Source organism: Macaca thibetana, chromosome 11 (genome assembly GCF_024542745.1).
Source record: "Macaca thibetana thibetana isolate TM-01 chromosome 11, ASM2454274v1, whole genome shotgun sequence".
Taxonomy (NCBI): domain Eukaryota; kingdom Metazoa; phylum Chordata; class Mammalia; order Primates; family Cercopithecidae; genus Macaca; species Macaca thibetana.
In genome coordinates this window covers 38502108-38530092 of record NC_065588.1, presented here as the reverse complement: position 1 = coordinate 38530092, position 27985 = coordinate 38502108, and the positions used below count along the sequence as shown (strand labels likewise).

General features: G+C 37.0%; 2 protein-coding genes and 1 non-coding gene across 19 annotated transcripts in view; 1 reads left to right on the top strand and 2 right to left on the bottom strand.

Annotated features, from left to right (window-relative positions):
• The window catches only part of YAF2 (YY1 associated factor 2), a 1232548-nt gene that overhangs the window by 972532 nt on the left and 232031 nt on the right, over window positions 1-27985 (top strand). The gene's annotated exons all lie outside the window — the stretch shown is intronic.
• PPHLN1 (periphilin 1) overlaps window positions 1-27985 on the bottom strand; it is a 126239-nt gene that overhangs the window by 41858 nt on the left and 56396 nt on the right. For 9 of the 15 annotated variants that reach the window (XR_007717826.1, XM_050749390.1, XM_050749389.1 and 6 more), the window contains 4 exons: window positions 23327-23383; window positions 20810-20889; window positions 15629-15748; window positions 10302-10442 (listed from right to left, as the gene is read on the bottom strand). Coding sequence is in view for 14 of the 15 variants with exons in the window: in XM_050749390.1 (XP_050605347.1) it covers window positions 10302-10442; window positions 15629-15748; window positions 20810-20889; window positions 23327-23383 (398 nt within the window). In the remaining variant the exon portion in view is untranslated. The remainder of the gene's footprint in view (window positions 1-10301; window positions 10443-15628; window positions 15749-20809; window positions 20890-23326; window positions 23384-27985) is intronic. The other 6 variants (XM_050749394.1, XM_050749395.1, XM_050749396.1 and 3 more) reach the window with 1 other exon arrangement.
• Window positions 10643-10744, bottom strand: LOC126931847 (U6 spliceosomal RNA). The gene has a single exon (XR_007717961.1). It is a non-coding gene; the product is annotated as a U6 spliceosomal RNA (small nuclear RNA).

The following is a 27985-nucleotide window of genomic DNA, read 5'->3' as shown; positions in this document are numbered from 1 at the left end:
TCTGTCACTCAGGCTGGAGCGCAATGGCGCGATCTCGGCTCACTGCAACCTCCGCCTCCCAGGTTCAAGTGATTCTCCTGCCTTACTCAGCCTCCCGAGTAGCTGGGATTACAGGCACACGCCACCATGCCTGGCTAATTTTGTATTTTTAGTAGAGACAGGGTTTCACCATGTTGGTGAGGCTGGTCTCAAACTCCTGACCTCGTGATCCGCCCGCCTCGGCCTCCCAAAAGGCTGGGATTACAGGCATGAGCCACCGCGCCTGGCTGCAAAACAAATTACTTTTTAATAGCATTTTTACATTTCATTTTTAACAAATTAGGAAGGAGATGGGGGAAAGGATAAAAACAACAAACCAAAGAAGTGAAGAGGTAAGAGTCAAATAGCCCAAATCTTGACGCTGACCTTTCAGAGATAAACCTATATCACAAACTTGCTATAAAATATTCCTGTTGTTGTTGTTGTTGTTGAGATGGAGTTTTGCTCTTGTTGCCCAGGCTGGAGTGCAATGGTGCGATCTCAGTTCACTGCAACCTCCGCCTCCCAGGTTCAAGTGATTCTCTTGCCTCAGCCTCCTGAGTAGCTGGGATTATAGGCACCCACCACTATACTGGGCTAATTTTTGTATCTTTAATAGAGATGGAGTTTCACTATGTTGGCCAGCCTGGTCTCAAACTCCTGGCCTCAAGTGATCCACCCACCTCGGTCCCCCAAAGTGCTGGGATTACAGGCGTGAGCCACCATGCCCAGCCTAAAATATTCTTAAGAAATAATTTGAAAGTAATCAATATTGCAAAGCTGCAAAGAAACAGGCAGAAAGTATTATTTAACACTACCATAACCACCTGTATGGTGATCTTCATACAGAAGGGGCTTTCACATATAATAGGTTGTCAATTCTGTGAGAGAACTTATAATTAATTCCATTTAACAAGGGAGGAGCCCTGTGGTTTGTGCCTATAATCCCAGCTACTTGGAAGGCCGAGGTAGGAGGATCCCTTGAGTCCAGGGGTCCTACACTAGCCTGGAGAATGTAGCGAGACCTTGTTTCAAAAAAAGAAAGAAAAAAAAAAGAGGAAAAGGTCTCTAAGATGTAAAAACACTAAGTGCAAGCATCCAGTGTCCATTATACCATGCCATTTATAAATGTCCTTACCATGAAATACTCAGAGACTAAAAAAAAATTGTTGACTTAAGAAAACAAAATTGAGCAGCATGGAACAGTAATTTGGAACCACTAGGTAAAATGCTTACCTAACACTGGTAGACAGTGGATGAGGAGAAGAGGTGAGAAAATGAAGCTTATACTTGGGTTTATGCCATGGGGAAAACCTTTACTGAAACTGCTTTATAACTGGGTATTTTTTGTTTCAGTGGTAACATCCCCAAGGATAAGGTCCAAGATGGTCTCATCCCTTAAGGTACTCATACCATTTTAAGCATGGTTCTCATAAGACTTGGTATCTGTACTGTCTACATTTTATACTTGATGTAAATATAACATCGTAACAGATTCAGCAAACTTCCTACTTGAAGAGATATCAGGTACAAAATAACTAAATTACCTTTAGAGATGCTTGCTTTTAAATATGATACTAATTATCTTATAGAGATAGCTTTAGATTTTCTTAAAATAAAAACTTTATACTTTTACTTCAACAAGCTTCTGGAGTAACAACATGACCAGAATCTTGTAAACTGTAACTTTCAAACTCTTTGAAATTCGGTCAGAATAAATCATTTCTTTTCAAGTTGTTTTGGGAATCCAGACTTTCAGAAGTAAATCTTATGTGAGTATATTTTACTAACCGTATATATATAAAATCTGAACAAGTGGTTGGTAATAATGGATTGTTAAATACAGTAGGGTAGACTTGATGTCTAGACAAGATAATGGTGAGAGCTGCACTTTTAAGAGCATTGGTTACTTGCTCTGATAAAAAGGAAAAACAAAGAATGTTTCTATTATGTAAGGTTACTATGAAATGCTTACATCTTGAAACGACAATAGATACAGCTGCCACTACTTTGAAAACAATTTCATTGGAATCCATCACATGCTAAAAGCTGATTATTTTCCATGTCCACAACTCTAGTTAACATTTTCAAGACTGTACATTTGACTAATCTTTACTTCCAGCCTCTTTAAACGTAAAACAAAAACAGATTATAAAAGAGCAAGAGCTAGTGAGTGTTGGGAATCATCCAGCAATGAGTAGTAGCTGAAACGAGATACTGTAAGAAGGGAAGAGGGCCACAGCTACAACACTTACAATTAAATGTAACACCCCATTTACGGAAGAAAACCTCCTCTGCACAATTCATTAACTCAACAAATACTAATTACTGACTGACACACAACAGTGGTATATTCGAAGGTTACTTAATTTATTTTAACGTTAAGAGCCCTGTGTCCTTAAAACGGTTTTATTTAAAAAAAAAAAAAAACTTTATAGTTAAATATGAAATTAGCTACACACAATTGTGTACAGAAAAAGTAATATTTAACTTTTAATTTTCAGTATGATTTAGATCAGGAAGGGACCTAAGATTATTCAGCCCAACCTTTTTATTTGGAGGGAAAAGCGAAGAAAAGCTAGTAAGTAGACCATATGGTCACACCAATGGTGATAGTACGGAATTCAAAATAAAAAATATATTAATAGACTCTTAATAAAGCTAATAACTAAACAATCAACAAAATAAATTCTGAATTAACTCAATTTTCTTAGCTAATTGTAATAATGAACAAGGTTCCTAAATGGCTACGAAATAAAATTTCTTTTGCATAACAAGGTTGGCATAGCTATGACTATAATAAAAATTGTCTTTACAGAAACAAATAAATATTCAGGATAAGTGTTTTGAAGTTAAAAGAAAGAAAAGTACATCAAAATAATCAATCCCTTTCCCCAAGTGTCCCTGATTACTCTATCTCTTTATGTTTAAGAAACTCAGAATGGGCCGGGAACAGTGGCTTATGCCTGTAATCCCAGCATTTTGGGAGGCCAAGGTGGCTAGATCTCTCAAACCCAGGAGTAGGAGACCAACATGGGTAACAAGGTGAAATCCCATCTCTACAAAAAATACAAAAAAAGTTTAGCTGGGATTGGTGGCACACGCTTGTAGTCCCAGCTACTAGGGAGGCTGAGGTGGGAGGATTGCTTGAGCCTGGGAGGTGGAGGCTGCAGTGAGGTGTGATCGTGCCACTGCACTCCAGCCCGGACGACAGAGTGAGACTCTGTCTCAAAAAACAAACAAACAACAACAACAAAAAACACCTCAAAATGGTACTGTGCCTGTATCTAAAATGATTCCTATCTATATTTTAACTATAAATTACCTGATGAATATATAATCAGCCCTTTTTTCAATAGATAGCATACTTATAGGCAGCAGACACCAACCTTTTTGGCAACAGGGACCAGTTTCGAGGAAGACAATTTTTCCACAGAAGGAGTGAGGGGGCACACAACCTAGATCCCTCGTGTCTGCAGTTCACAATAGGGTCTGCGCTTCTGTGATAATCTAATGCCGCCGCTGATCTGACAAGCAGTAGAGCTCAGGCAGTAATGCACACTTGCCCGCCCTCCCTCTCCCCTCCCCCTGGCCACTCACCTCCTGCTGTGACACCCGGTTCCTAACAGGCCACAGACCAGTAGTGGTCCGCAGGCCCAGGGGTTGGGGACCCCAGCTCATAGGTAGAAAAATAAACATTTTCATAAAACAGCATTATATTAGGAGAGTACTCTGAAAGAGCCAAAGAGGTTTAAAAATGAATTCATGGTACTTGTTCTTTTTTCAGTTATTATCTACCAAATAAAAACAAAGATAGACATGTCCTTCTACAGACGGCAAGTTTTTGTAATTTGAAGCATATAATGTATTTAAAAAATATTTTCAGGCACATCCCTGCAATTGTTTTGGTTTAGGTTTTATTAATTGTATTTACAAATACAATTTTTAAGAAAGATTGACAGTGACTAGTACAAGCAAGAAATTAAGATTCTTTGCAAACTCATATTCTGATTATTCTCAAATCTGGCATGTGACATCTACAGTATTAAACCCAAAACGTCCCAAAATTATTCATTTTAAATGCAATGCTTTACTTATTAAAAATATACATGCATATCTTTTTAAATATATGGAGAAATCGGGGACTGTATTTAAAAACGTGGTTCATAACAGATGTAAATATCTATTAATAATGGGCTAATATGGAATGACTTCTAACAATACTGAACAGAATACAGAGTATAGTCACTTGTGCGCGCTGTGTGTGTGTGTGTGTGTGTGTGTGTGTGTGTGAGAGAGAGAGAGAGAGAGAGAGAGAGAGAGACAGAGAGAGAGAGATACACAGAATTTCCATATGACTCAGGGCCTCTTGCAGACAGACCCTAGCAGAAAAGCAACTATGCCCAGCACCATTTGTATTTAAAGAAAAAGAACGGAGAGATACACACATCAACTCTTATCTCTATTCATCAGGATCAACTATGATCCAGGTATATGCACGTGTATGTATGTGTTTATACATACATATGCATACTGTATGTGAATTGTGTGCATACACATACATACGCAGGTCATATCAGTATGTCTATTTGCTAAGAAAAGAAACTGGGCAGCTGAGAGTTATGGGTGAGAAGAAAACTCTTTACTGCAGGATCTCTTGTGTCTTAAATTTTATGTTTTGGTATGGTATCACCTAAAATGCAGTCCTTACTGGATGGGTTGGAGGATACTCAATAGCAAATCAGAACACAGGCTTTTGAGATATGAACATAACTTTAGTTCCTAACTATATCCTTATTATAGTCAATAAAATCAACTATTCGTATCTGAAAGGACTTTCATATGTATTTGTTCTGAATGATGTTTACAGTGTGTTAACTGTCAAAACTCATCCAACTAGTTGGGTGTGGTGGCTCCCACCTGTAATCCCAACACTTTGGGAGGCCAAGGCAGGCAGATCACCTGAGGTCAGGAGTTCAAGACCAGCCTGGCCAACACAGTGAAACCCCGTCTCTACTAAAATATAAAAAATTAGCCAGGAGTGGTGGCGCATGCCTGTAATACCAGCTACTCGGGAGGCTGAGGCAGGAGAATCGCTTGAACCTGGAAAGCGAGGTTGCAGTGAGCCGACACTGCACCACTGGGCGCCAGCCTTGGCGACGGAGTGAGACTCCATTTCAAACAACAACAACAACAACAACAAACTCATCCAACTGAATACTTAAGATTTAAGCATTTTATTGTATATTAATTATACCTCTGTTAAAAAATATATAGGATGGAACGTCTCTAATCCTCATAATACTAAGGTGGTAATCGTTCTCAATCTTTTAGCACATTAGAAACAGCAGAATTAAAGAGAACAGTCACTTCCTTCCAATTTCTTGTTATTCCAAATACGGATCATAGACTAACAGAATCAACATTAAATGGGAGCATGTGAGAAATTCAAAATCTAAACCTCCCATCCCATATCTACTGAGTCAGAAACTGTATTTTAACAAAATCCCCAAGTCACTTATGTACATATTCAAGTTTGAAGAGTTCTGATAATTTTTTTACTGGATTTTACTTTTTAAAATATTTTTATTTTATTTTTCATTTTTTAATTTATCAGAATATTTATGGTTGAAATCCAAGAAGCTTTACTTTTGAAAAGCTCCAAAGATGTACAACAAAGACAGAGAATCGCAATATAAGCACTGTAGCTTGAGCATGAAGATACAGAAGGTGCTCATTTTTTCAAGACTAGTTTGCATAGTAAAATATTCCAATAAAATGTAGCTACTTACTATTCTTAGTTATTTCATTAAGTAACTGTTTCTCGCTACTTGTCAAGCCTTTAAAAGATTTTGGCTACCTTAACACTCTTAGTCATAAGATTTGCATGCACACGCACACACACACACACACACACACACACACACACACCCGGTTTACTGAGATTATCTGATTCCGTCTGAAGAAAAAAGAATTTATCTATTTATTTATTTTTGATATGGAGTCTTGCTCTGTCATCCAGGCTGGAGTGCAGTGGCGCAATCTCAGCTCATTGCACACACACACACACACACACACACACACACACACACCCGGTTTACTGAGATTATCTGATTCCGTCTGAAGAAAAAAGAATTTATCTATTTATTTATTTTTGATATGGAGTCTTGCTCTGTCATCCAGGCTGGAGTGCAGTGGCGCAATCTCAGCTCATTGCACACACACACACACACACACACACACACACACACACACACACACACCCGGTTTACTGAGATTATCTGATTCCGTCTGAAGAAAAAAGAATTTATCTATTTATTTATTTTTGATATGGAGTCTTGCTCTGTCATCCAGGCTGGAGTGCAGTGGCGCAATCTCAGCTCACTGCAACCTCCATCTCCCGGGTTCAAGTGATTCTCCTGCGTAAGCCTCTAGTAGCTGGGATTACAGGCACGCGCCACCACGCCCGGCTAATTTTTGTATTTTTAGTAGAGACAGGCTTTCACCACATTGGCCAGGCTGGTCACGAACTCCTGACCTCAGGAGATCTGCCCACCTCAGCCTCCCAAAGTGCTGGGATTACAGGCATGAGCCACCAAGTCTAGTCAGTAAAAAGAATTTAATCTAGACTTTTCAAGTAGGAAATTACAAAACGACTTTTTAAAAAATGTTTTAGATCCCAGGAAAACAAAGGATCTCACTGACCTACTAAGCATACTTTAATCAAATTATAAGGGATCTTGCAAATATTAAATACTAAAAGGAGTTAAAGTAAACATTGTTTTATCTCTAGAGGTGCAATAGAGGGAAGTTGGGTATGCGATAATGAAGGATTTCAATCTGTGTGGTTCAAAGTCGCAATGTGGTAAAAAAAGATTTCTCAATGGTAAGATAGCAAATAGTGGCATAGACTTTCAAGTCAAATAGTAGGTATAGGAGGGCTTGCAGGATTATCATTGTCAAGGGATTAATGCCACACATGTGAACCAGAGTACATATCACACAAAAATTTGTAGGTTGGGTCTCTCTAGGAATTAGTATACTGACAGGAGACATTCTGAAATTTGTTTAAGCTCCGAAGCCAGAAAGCCTGCGAAAATAGCCCAATAATTGAGCGTTAAAGGCAGCCCAATAGAAGTAAGAGAAGATAATCTGAGAAAATGAGAAGAAAAGAAGATACACCTTAGGATCCAAAGCATAAGGAGGTGAGTTGTGCTGTAATAGAGTGGATCATATCCAAAGGACATTCAAATAAAAGTGGAATGATTAAAAATGACTCATCTCTAGCAATACAATATTTCAGAGATACAACTTGGTGTTTTCTGGATTAAGGATTTTAGACTAGGGGTTCTCAGTTATATCTGATTATAATCTAGGCGGCTTTTTCAAAAGTCATCTGCACCCCTAATTCTAAAACAATTCTTACATGCCCAGGGATGAGACGGTGATACATTTGCCCCCTTCGTTGAGGTGACTTTGATACAATCCACTTCCATAAACATGCCTTTGAACATCAAGAACTGGGGCATCTGTGGGCATTTGGGTTAAAACAAATTTTGGCCTGGAGACTCAGTTTATGTTACAATATGTCCTTAAGTTAATGACTTTCTTGGGATTCAATAGACTGGAGGGACCCAATTTATAGAAATCCCCACAAAATTATGTATTGTAATTTATCTTTACAAAATACTTGAACATATTGCACTCGAAACAGGAAGAAAAGGCAGCTTGGGTATTACAATAATATTTACATTTCTATATTATCCTAGTTTGATTTCCTGGTCACATCCATACTGGGCTTTTTTTGTGTTATTATTTTTATAAAAAAGTATAAAATATTTTAAGCATATTAAAAAAAGAATAATTACTGGATAATTGGCTTTATCAAATCTTTAAATTTTTCTTACCTAGTTGGTATTTAATCCATAAAAATAAAATGTTTAAAAGTGCACATCAAAATTACATACACACAAATTGTAAAACTTTTTCATTTTCAAAAATTACAAGTTCTAGATATAAATTTATAAAATAATTATGTATCATTTACTAGTTTTCTAACATTTTACAGGGATTTGTTTTGATTTCTTGTCAACATATGAAAAGCGAAGTACCCTAGCAAAACCAGAGTCATTATACTCCAATGTTTAACATCATTAAGTCTCTATTTTATAGCACTTCAAATAACTGTTTTACTTTTCTAGTAACATCAGAATATAATAATTTCCCTTTATTTTTCTTTCTTTAGGTTATTTGTCTTTGCCATAATAACACATGTGTCAGATTTTTCATGTACTTGAACAACAGACAGATGAAAACAGAGATATAATTAAACTTGCAGATGAAACAGATACAAGATTTGTATAAAGTATCACAAAAACTGACTTCACGCTAAATAATTTTATGTGTGTACTGCTAAGGTAGGCTGTATACCCGACTAGTAACCCATTTTCTCAAGATTGAATAGATCATCTATGAATAACAATAGGAGATAGCAGAAATATTAATACATGGTAATCCAGGCTGGGCGCCGTGGCTCATGCCTGTAATCTCAGCACTTTGAGAGGCTGAGGCGGGTGGATCACTTGAGGTCAGGAGTTCGAGACTAGCCTGGCCAACGTGGTGAAACCCCGTCTCTACTAAAGATACAAAAATTAGCTGGGTGTGGTGGTGTGTGCCTATAATCCCAGCTACTCAGGAGGCTGAAAAAGGAGAATCTCTTGAACCTGAGAGGAGGAGGTTGCATTCAGCCGAGATCACACCACTGCATTCCAGCCTGGGCAACAGTGAGACTCCATCGAATGAATGAATGAATAAATGGTAACCCAAAATAATTCCTCTCCCCTGTTATTTCAGTCAAGTTTTTCTACCAGTTATATTCTTAAGAGAACCTCTCCTTTAAAGAACTGCAACTTAGCACAGTGGCTCACACCTATAATTCCAGCACTTTGGGATGCTGACATAGGAGGATCACTGGAGGCTAGGAGTTTGAGATCAGCCTGAGCAACAGGCTGTGAGATTCTATATAGTACTCAGGGACTACTCAAAGGTCATTTGCAGGTTTATGACTCCACCCATCATCCATCCAACAAGTATTTCTTATAAGCCTACTACACATACTGTTCTAGGTGATGGCAGATGTAGCAGTAAATAAAACAACACAAAACAAAGCCCTTGTTTTCACAGAGCATCCATTGTGGTAAGGGGAGAAAAGGAAATAAAAACATATGTCAAGTAATTATTAACAAAAAAAAGGAAAAAAAGGATAGTAATTTTATATAAAATAAGGACATTCATCTTTGTGTTAAAGATACATCTACTGAGCAAACCTTTTACTTACGCTTTCATTTAATTGGTATCTTGAAAGATACCAACTGCCTCCCAATCACCAAATTAAACAGAATTTTCTCAGTTTCCATTTTGCTTATATTCCTGTAAGCATCTGATACTGCTGACCACCTTCATTTTGAAACTCCAATAGTTTGCATGACAAATTTCCTATTCTGGTTCTTATCTTTTCACATTAGTGTGACATTAACATAAGCTACACAGTCACATCTAGGATTTGAGACCATTCCCTATCCAACAAAAGAAAACAGATTTAATTGATGTGGAAATTGGACAGCACCTAGAAAAAAGTTTTCACTTTGTTTTTAATTTCCAATAGTTTTTAGCAGATTATTAGCAATGTAATTACATTTATTCAACTCACTAGAGAGTAACAACTACATCAATAAGCACCTGTACAAAATGTTACATTTTGCATTTACTTCATTTAATCCTCATAAAATAATAACCCTGTAATAGTTGCACATTAAAAACAAAGTCTTGCTTTTCAGAATGACTTCACTAAAAAATTAGACTTAAATAGTATCCTTTATTTTTTCTTTAATATTTGGAAAATACTTTAAAGTATAATGAAAAACATAAGAAACATCTGTAATCCCAATATTCAAAAATAATATTTGCTAACATTTTGCTGTATTGAACATTTCTTCCATCCCATCCCTATTGTTTAATAATTTTTAGTTGCTTCATACTAACTAGAATATTAATATTCTGCAAAAAAGAAGTTTGTTTTGTATTCAAAAATAAACAATCCAGGTGGGGGACCATGCTGATCAAACTGACTGTGAAGTCAACTCAAATAATTTTTATAATTTTTTAAGTTGTAGTTTTAGAGTTACAGGTGGAAAAAGAAATAAAGCATATTTATTCAATAAATGTTTACATGTGCAAAGCAACACAAACAAAAATTATGTACATGTAGACAACTAGATTCTCACCTGTTCAATCTCTTTGGTTTTTGATGCTATTGCTTTAGAGCGAGTGGTTAGCTGACTATCTTCAAATAATTCTATCCCATGCGTTGTGTTTGACTCAGGTTCCTCTGGCTGATCAGTAAACAATGGTGCTGTGGATCCCGCCTTGAAAAGGAATTAGAAATCTTTAATATTTTCTTAAAAAACAGAGCATTTCAGATGGTTGTGTATAGGCACTAACTGGCAAATTATATTAAGTGCTAGGTTTAACATGTTTTAAGAAGAGAAAACTCTTTCGATTTCACTATGCATAATGAGCATATGTGAAATGGATTAACCAGGAAATAACTGCTATTTTTTTTTTTTTTAATGTGGAACACTTCATGAATTTGCGTGCCATCCTTGCACAGGGGCCATGCTGATCTTCTGTTTCATTCCAATTTTTAGTGTATATGCTGCTGAAGCAAGTGAGACTGTTACTTCTTAAATTTTAGGTAAGACAAAGCCTCTAGGCTTATTCGATTCCAAAATATTATTTCATATTATATTAAGATATGTATAAAAAAATTCTCGTCCCATGACTATTCCTTAAGCGATCAGTTTATGAAATACTGAGGAGAAAAAGTCCAAATGGAAGTGAGAGGTGTTGTACATGCATAAAGAAATATATTTAAAGAGAATATGAGAAGAGGCTGTACCTTTAGAAGTTAAACCACCTTTCTCCTGTGGCCTAACAATTCATTGAAATCATTAAAAAGAAAATCCCATAAATCAATAATGATCACTTCAGTTTTAGACCAATAATTGAAAAATGAATAAATACACTGTGAATTACATCTAAAACAGTCAGGTGGGGGATTAAGTATTGGAATACATATATATAAGCATAGACTATCTCTGGAAGGACACTATCTACAGAAAAAAATGATCAAAGGAGTTGTCTCAATAGTAACAACTTACAAGAAGTAGCAAAGAAGAGCCACATTGTAAATACTTTGGTGCCATTTGAATTTCTGACACATACATGTATGATCTACCAAAACAAACAAAAAAAACCCTGAGGCAGGCAGATCATGAGGTCAAGAGATCAAAACCATCCTGGCCAACATGGTGAAACCCCATCCCTACTAAAAATACAAAAATTAGCTGGGTGTGCTGGCGGGTGCCTGTAATCCCAGCTGCTCAGGAGGCTGAGGCAAGAGAATAGCTTGAACCCGGAAGGCGGAGGTTACAGTGAGCCAAAATCATGCCAGCGCCACTGCATTCCAGCCTGGTGACAGAGCAAGACCCCGTCTCAAAAAACAAATAAACAAACAAACAAAAATTCCTAGTTTTTTTACAAGTTTGAGTTACATATGTTAAGGGACTTATACCAAAAGCATAAAAGTCATTTAAGAAAAGAATTCCACTAACAACATTCTTTGTAAACTGCCTAGTCCCTGGTGTTCTGTTACTGCAACACAAAACTAAGACATAGGCCTACACACAATACGTAAACTGGTGAGCACAGAAAATACATCAGAGAAGACAGGAGCTTTCAGAAACAAAAAGCAAGTGAAAAAGGGGAAAAAAAACTGACAATTAATTTAAAAGAGCTCATCAGTAATTAAATTTATTTTAATTAGATACATATGTCCTAGGGAAAACAAGGCAAGTGTTTGAGATACATTCAACATATATTGCTAGACATAAAAATTAAGGTCATCAATGAAATACAAAGTGGCATAAAATTTTACAGTAGGTAGAAAAGTAGAATCAAGAAAGATCTTGAGTTGTATTATCTCCAACACTAGTGATTCCAATGAATGAGTATAAATCTGAAAGGGAGCCATGGAAGATGGTCATTCTAGACTAGGGACAGAATAAGCACAGACATTGAAGCCGAAAATAACATCCTGTATGTGAAAACAACCTAAGTCATAAATTTAAAATTTTTCCTCCATAGCAGGAAGTAACCTATTCTATTGAGACTTTATTTTTATTTTTATTTTTATTTTTTTGAGACAAGGTCTTGCTCTGCCACTCAGGCTGGAGTGCAGTGACGCAATCACAGCTCACTGCGGCCTCAATCATCCAGAAGCAAGATTCTCTCACCTCAGCCTCCTGAACAGCTAGAACTACAGGCACACGCCACCATGCCCAGCTAATTTTTTGTGGGTTTTTTTTGTACAGACGGGGTCCCACTGTTTTTGCAGGTGTGAGCCAGTGCACCTGCCCCCCCATCCCCCCCCTTTTTTTTTGAGACAGAGTCTTGCTGTCACCCAGCCTGGAGGGCCATGGTGTGATCACGGCTCACTGCAAACTTCAATTCCTGGGCTCAAGTGATCCTCCCACCTTAGCCTCCTGAGTAGCTGGGACTAAGGGGCCACCACACACAGGTTTTTTGTTTTTTTGTTTGTTTGTTTTTTGTTTTTTTTTTTTTGTAGTGACAAGACCACACAACACTGCCCAGGCTGGTCTCCAATTCCTGGCCTCAAATAATCTTCCTGCCTAGGTCTCATCTACCAGGACATTCTAATATCCTTCAAATAATTTTCTTTTCATTCTGATAACCAAAAGAAAACTCTCACAGCTATTTGTTTAAGGACAACAAATTATATCTCTACAAAACTTGACTGCACCCTTCTTGATGGCTAGGATGGCACCTCAAAAGCAATATATGACACAAGTAGATATACAATGCATAGTTAGTGAACTTAAATAAACTATATAAACTATAAGAAAACTAGTACAGTATTTTTTAAGTGTACCTTAAAACACTAATCCTGAAATATATGCTGTGAAAAAAATTACATAGTCAAAAGTTTGGTAAATTATGCAAATTCTTTTATTCATCCTCTTACTGAACACCGATGAGCATATTAATAACACATTAAAATCTCTAAAAAGTGTTGAAATATCAAAACCAACCTAACTCTTTTAAACTTGGCATCTCTCAAATAAACTGGCTATTAGAATCTTTTTTTTTCTTCCTCAGACCATTAAGACCCTTCAGACTATGCTGTCAAATACTTTGGGAAATGCTGTAGCAGAGCTCAAAAGATGAAAGTACAAAACTGAAAAGTGGCAGGAACCACAACATGCCTGAGTATTTAAGTATATTATTGAATTTACCTTCAATTTTACTGGACTTTCTATAAACCACACATTTTCCCAAACTGCTTAGAACTGTAATGATGGAAACAAGTGAAGATAAGGTGGAAACTTAAGCATTCTATCTATCTCAGCTCATAATAATGAAATTTACACAATGTTCCTGAAGTACATGAACCATTACTTAAAAGGCTCATATAAAATAAAATATTGCCACAATTAGATTTAAACAGACATGCACATGCACACACACACACAGTTCTTTGCCAAACTCTTGCTTGGCATCAAAGGCCTTTCTTCTTTCCAGGTTATTCTGTCAAATTAGATATCAGTTTACAGGACCAAGGCCAAAATTACATTTCTCAAAAAGCATGGACCACAGAAATGAGTAACTATTCAACAACAGCCCAAGAACAAATTAGCAAAATATTAATATGCAAAAATATTAATAAGAGAAAAATATTAATACGATATGGGACTAAGTCTACAAAAACTATCACAAAGATTTCCCAAATGCTTTATTTCCAGTATGAAAAAGTATCAGTCTAAGTAGAAAAACATTTTAGAGAATGGGATGAAATTGATGCTGCCGTTCAACAATAATGATATACACAAATAAACATATTATGGTTATCAGTGCTACTCTCACATATCTTGCCTTTGATCCAGCAAAAGAACATGTCTGACCTATGACTCAACTTACAGATTTTTTTAGGGTTATTTACTTTTCATTAATTCGAAATCTAGCAAATCCTGATATTTTAGAGGAAAAAAAAGAGATGTTTAAAAAGTATTTCTAGATCCATAGTCACTCATGGATTATTCAGTGTCAAGATGCATTCAATAAATGAGAGAACCCAAGTAGAATATTTAAAATTTGAGAACAGTAGTGAGCTTTTATAAAAACCTGAGATAAAAAAATGATGGGAGAAGGGAGGATAAATATACTATTAATGTTCATATATTAATAAAGTCTTGCTAACTGAAGATAAAGTATTAAGTAAAGAAATTATTCTTTTTGGAAGTTTTCGGTTCTATAAAACAAACTACCAATATTCCAAAGCAGCAATTTTGAAGCATAAATATCAATGATTAATATAGAAACATTATTCTAAATTATTAGAGAAAATAACCAAAATAATCCAATTAAATGTATTACCGAAAAGTATGGTTCATGCTTTTAAATAGTGCTGGAAAAGTACCAAGGAGGAACAGCTTGGTGTTTTTGATACATTTACTGGAGAATATGCATAAGTATCTATTATTATAGCTACAATGAGGAGGAAACCTTGACCCACTTAAGAACAATTGATATCTAAAAGACAGATCAGCATTTTTAAAAAGAAAGGCTCTGTTTGCGTAAGTTCTGATAGGGGTTGTACTTTTTATGAGCAGTGTACATTAGTTACTTTGGAAAGGATTTTTTCACTGTATAAAGATGTAGTTAAGTATTATTTTTACATACAATATTAATGCTTGATCCCTTTTATCAAATAACATTCTATAAAAGTCATTCCAAAAGTAAACAAAAAAGCCAGAATGCTCCTTCAAATAAAATAATTTGTCACAGGACAGATTTTTATATTCTCTACGTGTCATGTCGAAGAACTCCTATAGTATCAAATTCTGAACCTAAAAGCTTAATTGTGCCCATAAAATTTCTATATTTCCCTTTTAGAGATGTTATAGGTTATACAGAAATTTTTCAGTTCATTTCAAAATACATTAATACAAACATGTCATAAACCTTTTTCTACGGTCCCAAAAATGTTCCCATCTTTCAGTATTCAGGACTCATCAAGGTCTCAAGTTGCCAAGACAATGAATAATTTTATTTCTTGGGATATTTATGAGATAATCTGCATGAAGTATAACAAGCAATATAAATATGGTCCACAATACAAGGTCAAATTAGATTTCTGTTCTGAATTCACTGGCTTATAACTAGTGGCTCAGCATGATTTCCTGAGATACTTTTAACAGCAAATGCCATTTAAAGAAGTACATAAATAACACATTTTTCTTATCCATATTTATACTATTCTTACACTCCAAAACTACTGTAAACATTCAGACAAAGTGTGATTACTGAATTCAGAGTCATTCATATTCAGACTATCATTCTGTGTGGTAATTTTAATACCTGTAATCCATGAGGATATATTTTAAAGCACGGGAATAAACCAAATATTTTCCACCCATAATTTAAAATCCAGACGAAACTTTCAGATGTGAAACATAAAGGAGACATGCCTTACCTCATACTCAGAAATTTCAGGCAAGTTACTTTCATCTGATTTCTCTAGCTTTTCAGCAGCCCACTTGCTTGCAGCCTCAGCAAGCTCCTTTTCAGTTAGCCTACTGGGTTTGTCTAACACCTAATAAAAATAGAAGAACATTTCTGTTACAATTCTCAAGGGCTTTTAAACTTCAAATACACCAAGAAGTACACTGCACTTACATTTAAAATCACATAAGCCTTCGAATTTATACGGAGAACAGGTATATTCTTTATTTCTTCCTTCTAAAATATTCAACATGGAATTACTTTAAGTAGCAATTCCTTTGGGACATACAGACCAGATCTAATTCTTAATTTCATTTACATAAGACTCTAGAAATTCATCTAAGTAACAAAGTAAAAGGCACTGACAATTAACTCATACACTAATTATATTTGGAATATAAAAGACATCATACTGATTTCAATTTTGTGCCTTTAAGCATATTTAATGAAATAAGTAATGTCTAAATTTCAGTAAGGCAAACTCCTAATACAACAGAAACGTATAGATATGCTGTTTTTACAGTGTATAGTGAGTTACATAAATCCTATGCCTTACACAAAATTTTAAAACTCAAATTTCATTTTGTGATCCTAGTACTAGTTCCTTTATCTAACTGCATACAATACTAAACAAGGTATGAACTTTGCAGTTATATGCAGACCTGGCTTTGAATCGCAGTTTAATGACTTGCTAGGTAGATGACTTTATATGCATAACTTATGACACCATGAGCCTTGCTTTCTTCATTTACAAAATAGGGATTAACAATGTTCATTTTACAAAGCAGTTGTGAGAATTGAAGGAGGTAATAGATCTGGAAGTATCCACAATAATGCTTGGTGCCTCAGGATTTCTTTCTTTTCCATATTCGCTGATGTGAATCTACTATACTAAAACATATCTGAAAATCAATCAGCCCATGGGCTCAATATAAAAATAAAGAAAGTAAAATGTCTTTTCCGGATCAGATATAATTCCCCCAGTATTGTTTAAAGGCTTATTTTTGTAAATAAGATATGACTTGTAAAGCACACATTTAAAAATTATTTCCTTAGGGCCGTTATGGTAATTCTCTGATTCCATTCTACTTCCTTGGCATACATTTTCAACCACTTTGCCCTGCCATGCCTAGTGGCATAACCATCTCTTACGTAAAAATCCTTCTATTACTAAGGTTTACTTTTCTAAAGTCTCATCACTGATTTCAAATATACCTCTCGGGGATGACAGTGCTGCGCGCTGAACTTATGGGGCACTAACATTTATAAAGTGCTTTATCTACGAACGAAAAAAAGTACTTTAATTAAATAGAATTCCATGAAGGTGATTAGAGAGGCTTTATTATCCCAACTTATAAACTAAAAAACTGAATGATGGTGACTTGCTCAAAGTCACTAATAAATGCTGAGCTGGGACTTAAATCTAGGCTTTTTTGAGAGGGGCCGGGGGGAACGGAGTCTCACTCTGTCGCCCAGGCTGAAGTGCAATGCCGTGACCTTGGCTCACTGCAACCTCCACCTCCTGGGTTCAAGCGATTCTCCAACCTCAGCCTCCCAAGTAGCTGGGAGTACAAGTGTGCACCACCACACCCGGATACTTTTTGTATTTTTACAGAGACAGGGTTTCACCACATTGGTCAGGCTGGTCTCGAACTCCTGAGCTCAGGTGATCTGCCTGCTTTGGCCTCCCAAAGTGCTGGGATTACAAGCATGAGCCACCATGCCTGGCTTAGACATTTTTTTAACTGAAAAGGTCATTTGATGTTTTTCCACATCTTGTTAAATTCATCAAACTACTGGCTAGCCATCTATAACATTTACTGGAATATCATAGCAATATATCTATATGAAGTATATTCTACAGCCATCGAGGAACCTTAAACAGCTCATTCCAAAGCCCTGCCCATATATAAGGTTAAAAAGGTATTATAAGTAATACTTTTATTATTACTTAGTAATAGAAGGTTTTTTAAAAAGCTAGTTAGAAGAAGAAAACACATATACAAACACAAATATATCCAAGAAAGCTGGTTTTTTTCCGGAGGGTGAGGGGGCATACCTATTTAAGAGAAAGTTAAAGACCAAAAACAATTATACGACTTCTCTCTAGCAAAGAATGAAGCGGCTGGGAGCAGTGGCTCATACCTATAATCCCAGCACTTTGGGAGGCTGAGGCGGGTGGATCATCTGAGGTCAGGAGTGCAAGACCAGACCAGCCTGGCCAACATGGTGAAACCCCATCTCTACTACAAATACAAAAATTAGCCAGGTGTGGTGGCAGGCGCCTGTAATCCCAGCTACTTGGGAGGTTGAGGCAGCAGAATTGCTTGAACCTGGGAGGTGGAGGTTGCAGTGAGCCCAGATTATGCCACTACACTCCAGCCTGGACGACAGAGTGAAACCCCGTTCCCCCGGTCCTTCAAAAAGAATGAAGCAAAAGCCTACTATAACTTATCATCATTCTGTCCGCACATTTGAAAACCTATCATTTGAAACTAACAAACTCTGAAAAAGTATCCCAACATATGGGCAGCCATAATGTTACATCAAAGAGTTCACCAAATCAGGAAATCTAGGCTCATAAAGCTCCCCACAGCTACCATGTGACCTTGGGCAAATCAAAGAAGGCACTACCTTCTGAATACATAAAATAGCTATGGATCTAAAATTGTGATATTTTGATTCCATTTTAAGATTTTATAGTCTGGCTAGGCAGAGCGGCTCATGCCTGTAATCCCAGCACTTTAGGATGCCAAGGTGGGACGATCATTTGAGACCAGGAGTTTGAAACCAGGCTGGGCAACATAGCAAGCAAGACCCCATCTCTATTTTCATATACAAAAAAAAAAAAGACTTTACTGTCTGTGAAACAAAAATGCAAACATTTACATGAGGGGTGTCCAATCTTTGGCTTCCCTTGGCCACATGAGAAGAATTGTCTTGGGCAACACATCAAATACACTAACACTAAGAATAGCTGATGAGCTTAAAAAAAAAAAAGGAAAAAAAAAATCACATAATGTTTTAAGAAAGTTTAGGAATTTGTGTTGGGCTGCATTTAAAGCCATCCTGGGCCACAGGTGCATGTAGATCAAGCTTGATCTACATGAAACTATCAGACAAAAGTAGTTAAAAATCCAACACGGGTTTTCCACTAAACATTTTAACGTAGCACAAAACTCTATGTTGTAACTTATATTCAGATAGCAGTATATTTCAGAGAAAATATTTCATATATAATAATTTGAATTTTTGTAGTGACTTTGGTAGGCAGGTACTATTTACTCTTCTTTCATCTATTACCTGACATGAAAACCAAGGCAGTCTTCCAGGTGGGTAAAGTACCCTTGATATGATTAAGACAGAACCATAATCCAGTTGGTCTTTGCTATTCAAAATCCAGAATCCCAGAACCCTCAGACTTCTGGGAAGGTTCCAAAGATACAAGTTGTCACAAAGAAGCTTGTTTTTTTCCTTCTGAGGCAGGGAAGCAGCTGCCCCCCGAACACCCAGTATAGACTGCTAGATGATATCTACTCTTCCTGAAAAGCCAAAAAGTATGTAAGGCAGAATGAAAAGAAGTGAAGCAGATAACGGCTGTAACAACCGTTATGGCTAAGAGAAAGGGTATGATATCTGTGAAGAGAACTTCTAACTGGAGAAAACAGATGGAAACAGCAACTTGTCAAGCTTGTAATTTCTGAGGATTTATGTTTTGAGATGCTAGGAAGGTAGGAATGAGAAGAATGACATAGTGAGGGGTAGCTGTGTCCATAAGAAATTAATTTAACTCCTGAGTCCTCACTCTACTATAGAATAGAGATATGTACCTACTAACATAAGATTTCTGCATGAATTAATAAGAGAAAAAATACACCATACATGTTAGGTCTCTGCCTACACTCTCAACGCCCCAAATAAAAGCACAATCCACCAGATATAACCCATCCAACCTGGTTATGGTCAAGATGAGAACATGGGTTGCAACAATAACTACTAAATTTGGCATAGACTGTTAAAAATTCAATGAGAAAACTGCCCATTTTTCTCACAGAAAATAGCAAACTCGGGCTGCTATTTTCAAGCTGTGGTTACTTAAAATGTAAGGGGTTTTGGTTTTTGTTTTTTTGAGACACAGTCTCACTCTGTCACCCAGGCTGGAGTGCAGCGGCACGATCTCAGCTCAGCACAACCTCCACCTCCCGGATTCAAGCAATTTTCCTGCCTTGGCCTCCCAAGTATCTGGGACTACAGGCGCCCACCACCACACCCGGGTAATTCTTCATTTTTTGCTTTTCCTTTTTTTTTTTCTTTTGAGATGGAGTCTCACTCTGTTACCAAGCTGGAGTGCAGTGGCGTGATCTCAGCTCACTGCAAGTTCTGCCTCCTAAGTTCACGCCATTCTCCTGCCTCAGCCTCCCAAGTAGCTGGGACTACACGCACCCACCACCATGCCTGGCTAATTTTTTTGTATTTTTAGTATAGACAGGGTTTCACCATGTTGGCCAGGATGGTCTCGATCTCTTGACCTCATGGTCCGCCTGCCTCGGCCTCCCAAAGTGCTAGGATTACAGGCGTGAGCCACCACGTGCGGCCAATTCTTTGTACTTTTAGTAGAGACAGGGTTTCACTGTGTTAGCCAGGATGGTCTCGACCTCCTGACCTCATGAACCACCCTCCTCGGCCTCACAAGGTGTTGGGATTACAGGTGTGGGCCACTGTGCCCGGCCTATTTTTATTTTTTAGAGACAGCATCTTGCTCTGTCACCCAGGCTAGAGTGCAGTGGTGCAATCATAGCTCACTGCTGGCTCAACCTCCTGGGCTCAAGTAATCCTCTCACCTCAGCCTCCTGAATAGCTAGGACTACAGGTGCATGCCACCACATCTAGCTAATTTTTAATTTTTAAAATAAAGTCTTGCTATGTTACCCAGGCTAGTTGTGAACTCCTGGCCTCAAGCAACTCTCACATCTCAGTCTCTCAAAGCCCTGGGATTACAGGCATGAGCCACCACACCTAGCCAAAAACTGAAGTTTTTAAATGCAGCAAATTAGCTCTCTTGGTGTAACAGTAAAGAATAAAAGCATCTATACTAGTCAGTCCATCTCAATTTGTAATTCTTCTTTAAACTGATTTTAGAAATATAACAAACCTTTGATGAAGAAACTGCTGAACCACTTGAGGGTGAAGTATCTCTTGATGTTTTCAAAGACTGGACAGGCCTCTCTTTATCTATATAAGAAAATATAAGATGTAATTTTTTTCTAGCTAATTTGTTTTTGATAAAGTAATTTTGTAATGGAATTAATGAGGGGGTCATACACTTTATTTTACTACTAAAAACTTTAAATAGGTTACTATCTAAAACTACCTCTGAGAGGCTGATCACCATCAACAATCTGAAATAACCTGGAACCAAAGGATATCATAGAAGCCAGTCTAGGCCACAGCACTGCCAGTAAGTAAACATGGAGCCACAGAGACTTCAAGAAAGTTTTTTAAAACCATGAATGCTACTTCTTTCATGCTCCTAAATACTAATGTTTGATATATCACAATAAAAATACAAAGACAGTTATTATATACAAAGATACCAAGGAGGACTAGTTAATTAAGGGGTAGCTCAAGGAGGATCTATATAGGAACTTTAACAGATATTCCTGAAATGTTTAGATAGTTTTAAACATAAAGTTAGAAAGCTGTAATTCAGAACACTAATCCAGTGCCTGGCATTAATGAATGCCCAAATATTTGTTAAATGGTTAACAATAAACCTGTTATGAGATAAAGTCACTAATCTTTACCTTTAGTCACTTTACTCACATAGTGCTGTATGTATATCATTTTTTATAGAAACTTGAGCCAGAAAATACATTTAAACAATATTACTTTAGCAGGTTCAACAACTCCCTAAAAGATAGGTTTAGTTAAATATACTCTTAAAAATTAATAACAGTGAGCTGTTACAGAAAAACATTTCATTAAATTGTCTATATGTGTCAAATATATAATCCTCTGCCCTTTGTTGCTAGAAAAACTAACAAAATTAATAACATGAGAAGAGAAAGTGGCATCAAATTTGGAGTCACACAGAAGCTGGTCGAGACTGGACAGTGGATTAACAGGAAAGCAGTCAGGAGCAAAAGCAGAGATAAAGCGACTTTGAAACTGAGGCAAAGCCAGCTTCAGTCAAAAAGCCTCTTACGCTCTTCCTGACACAGCCAAGATAGATAAGAAGGTCCTGGAGGCTCAAAGACTTCCAACCACCTAGGACAGTGGTGAATAACACCTTTCTAATGTCCTACAGACCCAAAACGCTTTCTCTAGCCCAGTGGTTCTTAACTAAGGACAATTTCACACCTCCCCTCTGCGGACATTTGGCAGTATGTGCAGATATTTTTGACTGTCACAAGTGGGAGATGGCTACTCTAGCACATATTTAGTAGAAAACAGGGATGCTGGTAAATATCCTGCTATGGGGGACACCCCCAACAACAAAGAACTAACTGGCCTTACATGTCAATTGTGCAGAGGTTGAGGACTCCTGCCCTAGGCTGAATATTCCAATTTTTAAGCTCTAACAGCACTAGAAAGATACAGCCCTAGAGTCTTTTAACAGGTGATACCACAAGAGGCTTTCACCCTAAGCAACTTTAAAAGTTCTTGTAGACCTTAAAACTCAAAAGAACCACTGCTGTATCCCAAATGGCCAAGAACATGATTTATTTAGTCATTCCTTATTGTATTTCCATTGCATGTAGCAAATTTCACATTGCAGTGTGATAGTGTCAGTGTATCCCACTACAACAAAAGCTCTCGGAGGAACAAGTGTCATAGCTTATTCATTTCCAAATATCCGTGGCCTACTTAGCTCAAGCCCTTCAAGAAAAGGGTAGGCACTCGAAAATCAGATAAAAAGATGAACCTCACTTTTCTTTCCCTAAGATGCAATGACCTCCCAATCCTATTCAGATAAGCAATCCCTTCAAAGGAGACGAGGCACTGGACCAACCAGCACAGCACATCATGCTTATTAAAGGCATAATTACAGGCTCAATTCTTTAGCACATATCAGCTAGACATAGAGGGGGAAAAAAACCTGTCACAAGCAGCTGTTTATCTTTTGCTTAGTGTTTCCGTTACAAACATATGATCCCAAAGTATAGTCTTAGACCTTTCCTGATTTTAGCTGCCCGAAGGCTAATTTAAGTCGTTATCAACCAATTTCATGCACAGAAGCAAAGGAACACTGAACGGTGGTGCAGGAGGTTTATCATATATCCACATATATTCATACATCCCTGTTGCAACAATGGAAGCAGAAAGCAAGTAGCAAAGGATAAAGAAAACAATGATACAAATAGCAAAAGAAAGAGCACAAAAAAAGTAAATAGAAATCACTTGATCCTATTGTTGTCAGGTCCTATCTTCCAATGGCCTGTCTATTCTACAGATCTTCTATGGAGTGGCTATTCCCAACCAGGAATGGTTAGCCCAGATACCAGCCCACAAATGCCCCCTAAATCCTAGTACCTAGGTCTACTGTTAACTCTGGTTCTGACAACAGACTAATGGAGCAGTTATACACTTTCCCCATTTCCATAACCGCTATCAATTCAAGTCTCCCACCCCTTCACAATCCCAAATCAGAGTCTAGCTCAAAACTCACCTCTTTCAGGATTTCCTTCATTCTGCCGTTTGTAGGAGGCACCAGGACGCACGGACTCTATGGAAAGGTGGGCAGGGAGGAATTAACAGCAGCACCTCTGTGCCCAAGAGGAACAAGAGAAGAACTCAAAAGTAAGAGTGATGAGAACAGGGCCTTCTGAGCATTTTCTGGTGACCCTAAACTCTTTCCTACCCTACTTTCAAGTTGGGCTGCCTAAGCAATCACCACTGAAGGGGAATAAAGAATGGGAGGAAAAAATCTCCACTTAAGGCGCGAAGCCAGTGGGAACTGTCAGGATAAGACCAGTCAAGGATAACAAGGGCAGAAAGGAATGAGAAAAGGGTCATAGCAAGACAAGACATTGAAAGCTGAAGACAAAGATCACATCTTATTCATCACTGAAAGTACCTAGTCGAATTCTCTCCATCCATAAAGCTGACACTGGAAGGCCTGGGAAAGGAGCACACCTGCATACACAGTCAAAAATGAAAGATGGATCACTCCTACCAGTTAAAAAAGGATACTAGTTGAGCCCCTAATTATCCCACATTTAGAATCTTGAAATATTTTGTTAGCTTCCTTGTCTGCAAACTTGTAATGATATGGATGGAATCATCTTACTAAACAGCCTAAATATACCAGTAGTCAGGGCTCCCAGGTATTTTTTCAGTAAGATACAAACTCCATAACAATGACTTCAAATCCTTCTCTACAGATCCCAAGTTGCCAATTTTACATTTTTTTCTGAGACAATAACATTTTTTCTGAATTGTTTTGGCACTATCAGCATCTTGCCTTAAAACGTTTCAAGAAACATCATGCAAATATTGCCATTTTACTTTTGCAATAATGTTGAGGATGCAGTATCCTTTTATTATTCACTGATCTCTCTCTAGCATCCCAGCAAGTTTTGTTTCTCCTGATAAGCTGACTTGTTTTTATTTGCTGACTGTCAACACTCTTCTTGATTCTTGTTTTTTTTTTTTTGAGACAGAGTCTCACTCTGTTGCCCAGGCTGGAGTGCAGTGGCATGATCTCGGCTCACTGCAACCTCCGCTCGCCCTGCCCCCTGCCGGTTCAAGCAATTCTCCTGCCTCAGCCTCCCGAGTAGCTGAGATTACAGGCACTTGCCACCACGTCCAGCTAATTTTTTTTTTTTTTTTTTAGTAGAGACGAGGTTTCACCATCTTGACCAGGCTGGTCTTGAACTCCTAACCTCGTGATCCACCCGCCTCGGCCTCCAAAAGTGCTGGGATTACAGGCGTGAGTCACCACGCCCAGCCAAACCCTTAGTTCAGCTACAGCAATTGCTCAGAGCCTCACGATGGACAATCACTTCATACACTACTAACTTTATTCTTGATTCTTTTAGCTTTGTTTTGGCCAAACTCTTAGTTCACCTATAGCAACTGTTCAGAGCCTTATGATGGGCATTTATTTCATATACTACCAACTTTATTCTTACTTTTACTTTCCTATCCTTATTTTCCTTTTACATAAAATTCCTGCTCCACTTATTTAATCCTATTTTATTAAGTGTTTATTTCATTAAGCTGCCTCAAATTCTTTCTTGAATGAAGAGATAATGGTGATATTTCAGAGAAAAGTACGGGAGCCTTAAGCCAATTCATATTAGCTCCTGATAGTGGATTGCATGCATCCCTTTAACTTTGTCTTCAGTTACTCCATGTTGGAAGCTGAACTATGATGAGAGATACACTCCATAGGTATCAGCAAATGCTACAAATCTTATCTTTTTAAGCTTGGAGAGTCAGTTTACCAACACACCACTGTGGATGTGTTTGATTTTGATTCCAAACTTCAGAGACACTGTAGGCATTACCACATATAATTATAAATTCCCGTTAGTATTGTCTTAGGTAGGCTTGGACTATTTAACAATCTTCTAACAGACCAGTAAAACTACCCAGCTAAATTGCAGTCATGAACAAGTAAGTAGTTATTGTTTTAATTCTCTAAGTTTTGGGGGTTTTTTTTGTAATGCAATAAGAGACAATAGAAACACCACCACTGTACTTAAACTCTTCATCCCAAAGTTTCCACTGATGTGCTCATATTAAAACTAAAAGGTCTCGTTCTTCTTATCCTCTTATAGCACTTTAATGATTTATAAACAAGTTTTTCTTAATATTTTGCTATTTGTTTTTCATATCTTTTTACTTCTGTTTGCCCCCTTACATCTTCACGGCTACCGCTTTCTCTTTCATTTTTGTTGGTTATTGTTCCTTAAATGTGAGTGTTCCTCCTAACCTTAATCTTTTTTTCTATTTTTATTTGGCTCCAACCAATACAATGAATATAAAAGTCTCTAAAATCTGCCTCTTTCACTCATTGTTCTACCTTCTAACTAACAGACTGCTACTCATTAGCTATTGAGCTATTACCTCAAATTCATCTCACTCATGATCTTTGTAAGCAGACACTACCTCTGTGCTTGACAGCAAGCTAAAAAGGTTGAAAACATTCCTGCCTTTGTTGTGACTTGCTAAAGAAAATGAGTTCCAAATTAGGATGGAGAAAAGAAACCAGAAAAAAAAAATTCTGAAAGTGGCAGTACAGAAACCAAAATCCCTGTCTCTATATTAATAAGTGAAAGAATAAATGGGGAAAAAAGGAAATAAAAAGGAATTTCAAATAGTGGTTCCATATAATGTTTTTCCCATTGAAGTGAAATCAAAAGCCGGAGAAGCAGCTTAACATTCCACAACACACTCAGGAAGTTCTGCAAGAGTTTCAGAGTATTTGGTGACTCCTTGAATGCAATGGCTGAATGCAATCTAATAGGATCTTTTAGAAATACACTTTCTTGCTGTTGTGTTTTCCTGCTAAAAGAAATGATAAATCTAACCAGATTCATCCAATCCTACATCAAGTGAACCCAGGTAGGAAAAAAGGACACTGCAGGGGAAAAAAATAACATAATCATAAGAGATGATAAAGTTAGGGGCTATGTCTTGCAAACTATCAGATTCTCAGTGCAGTGCTTGGCAAACAGGGACAAACCAGGTATTTTTGAGTGCAAGTCCCATCAAGAAACAAACTTCACCAACACAGGTAGTACATGCATTTCTTCTTCAACAGCTGAATATTTGAAGAGAAATTAAGATATAAATAAATGAAGACGTGGCTACACAGATGATGAGAAAATTCTTTTACTGGATCATGGATGAAGATGTGGGTATTTGGGACTCTTGGTTAGGAAAAACATGTTTCTCAGAGATCTACTGATTTACTCAAGAACATATGAATTAGAAAATGGAGAGACACAAGAAAAATGTTCTCATGTTAAAGACACCAAAAAATACCAGAGAAAAGAAACAGGTAGAGGGGTAGAGAAAGCATTGCATCACCTCTGCTTCCCTCAAGATCTGTCTTTTGGAGGTCAGAGTTGCAACAAGTTAAAGCAAAGGCCAACTGACTGAATACTTGGAAGCACACTTCTGAGTAGAGATCTCCTTTAATACATAAGCTAAAACCATGTGGGCACACTTTTAAATATATAAGGAAAACATCATCTGCACACATTATGAACGTTTGCTACTGACAGAATATACTAAGTGCTAAAACGGGGATACAATAAAATTCCTATGCATATGGCATTAATTGATTTGTTTTAGAACCTTAAGATGCCAGAAAAGCTATAGCTATAATCTTAGGATTTAGCTACAAAACTCATAGCCAAAGCTCTCCTGTGAGTAAACAATGGATCCTCAAACAAGAAGAATATGTTAAAGAATCTAACTCAACAGCGCATTAATAGTCTAGATCAAGTGACAGCCTAAAATGTTTCAGGGAACTATTAAATTATACTTTAGGGACTCCACATAATGTAACTCATCCCCATAAACCTTCTCCACTAGCATCCTTCACCTTCTACTAACCCTTCAGATGTCACCTAAAATGTTTACTCCTATTTAATTTCTTGTTTGTCTTCCTGACTAGATCATAAACTCAGAGGGCAGAGATTGAATCTGTCTTGCTTGGCAAACAATTTATGTTCAATACATGTGTGTTGATTAAGAGATGTACGTATTGAACACAACATAGTGGGCTTCAAACCAAGAAATGCTACTATATTTCACTGCTAAGAGAATGACTTTATCCTCTCTTCCTGTTGCCTAATATACATGATCTGAAGATAAAGCCTTATTTCTATATTCATATTACTTCTTCAAATCTGCACAGAAAAGCCTTCACCTAAAAGCAAAATTAAAGTTCAAAATTTTATCAGAATTTCGGCTATATTACCAATAAGTCTAGAATAGTTTTTTTAAAAAAAAAGAATTTCAGCTATAATCAAAAAATTCATGGAGACTTCAAATTTTATAGCCAACCAGTCTTAAGACATATGTCTTCTTCTATTAGATTGACATTCAAAAATGAACTCTATCTTCCAAATATACTTGTCTCAAAACAGTACTTTTAATTCTTGTACACTTTCAGTTCTCTTAGAAGATGTATTTTTAAAAACAATTAAACACTAATGACTAATAGTATGTTTTTTAAAAATACCTTCTATTCTTAATAATGGTCGTTGACATAAGAAAAATAAGGGAAGCTAGGCCCAAAGTTAGAGCTACAGAAAAAACAGAGGCCAAGCAAAATAAACAATAAACTTGCAAATTTTGCAAAGTAAAA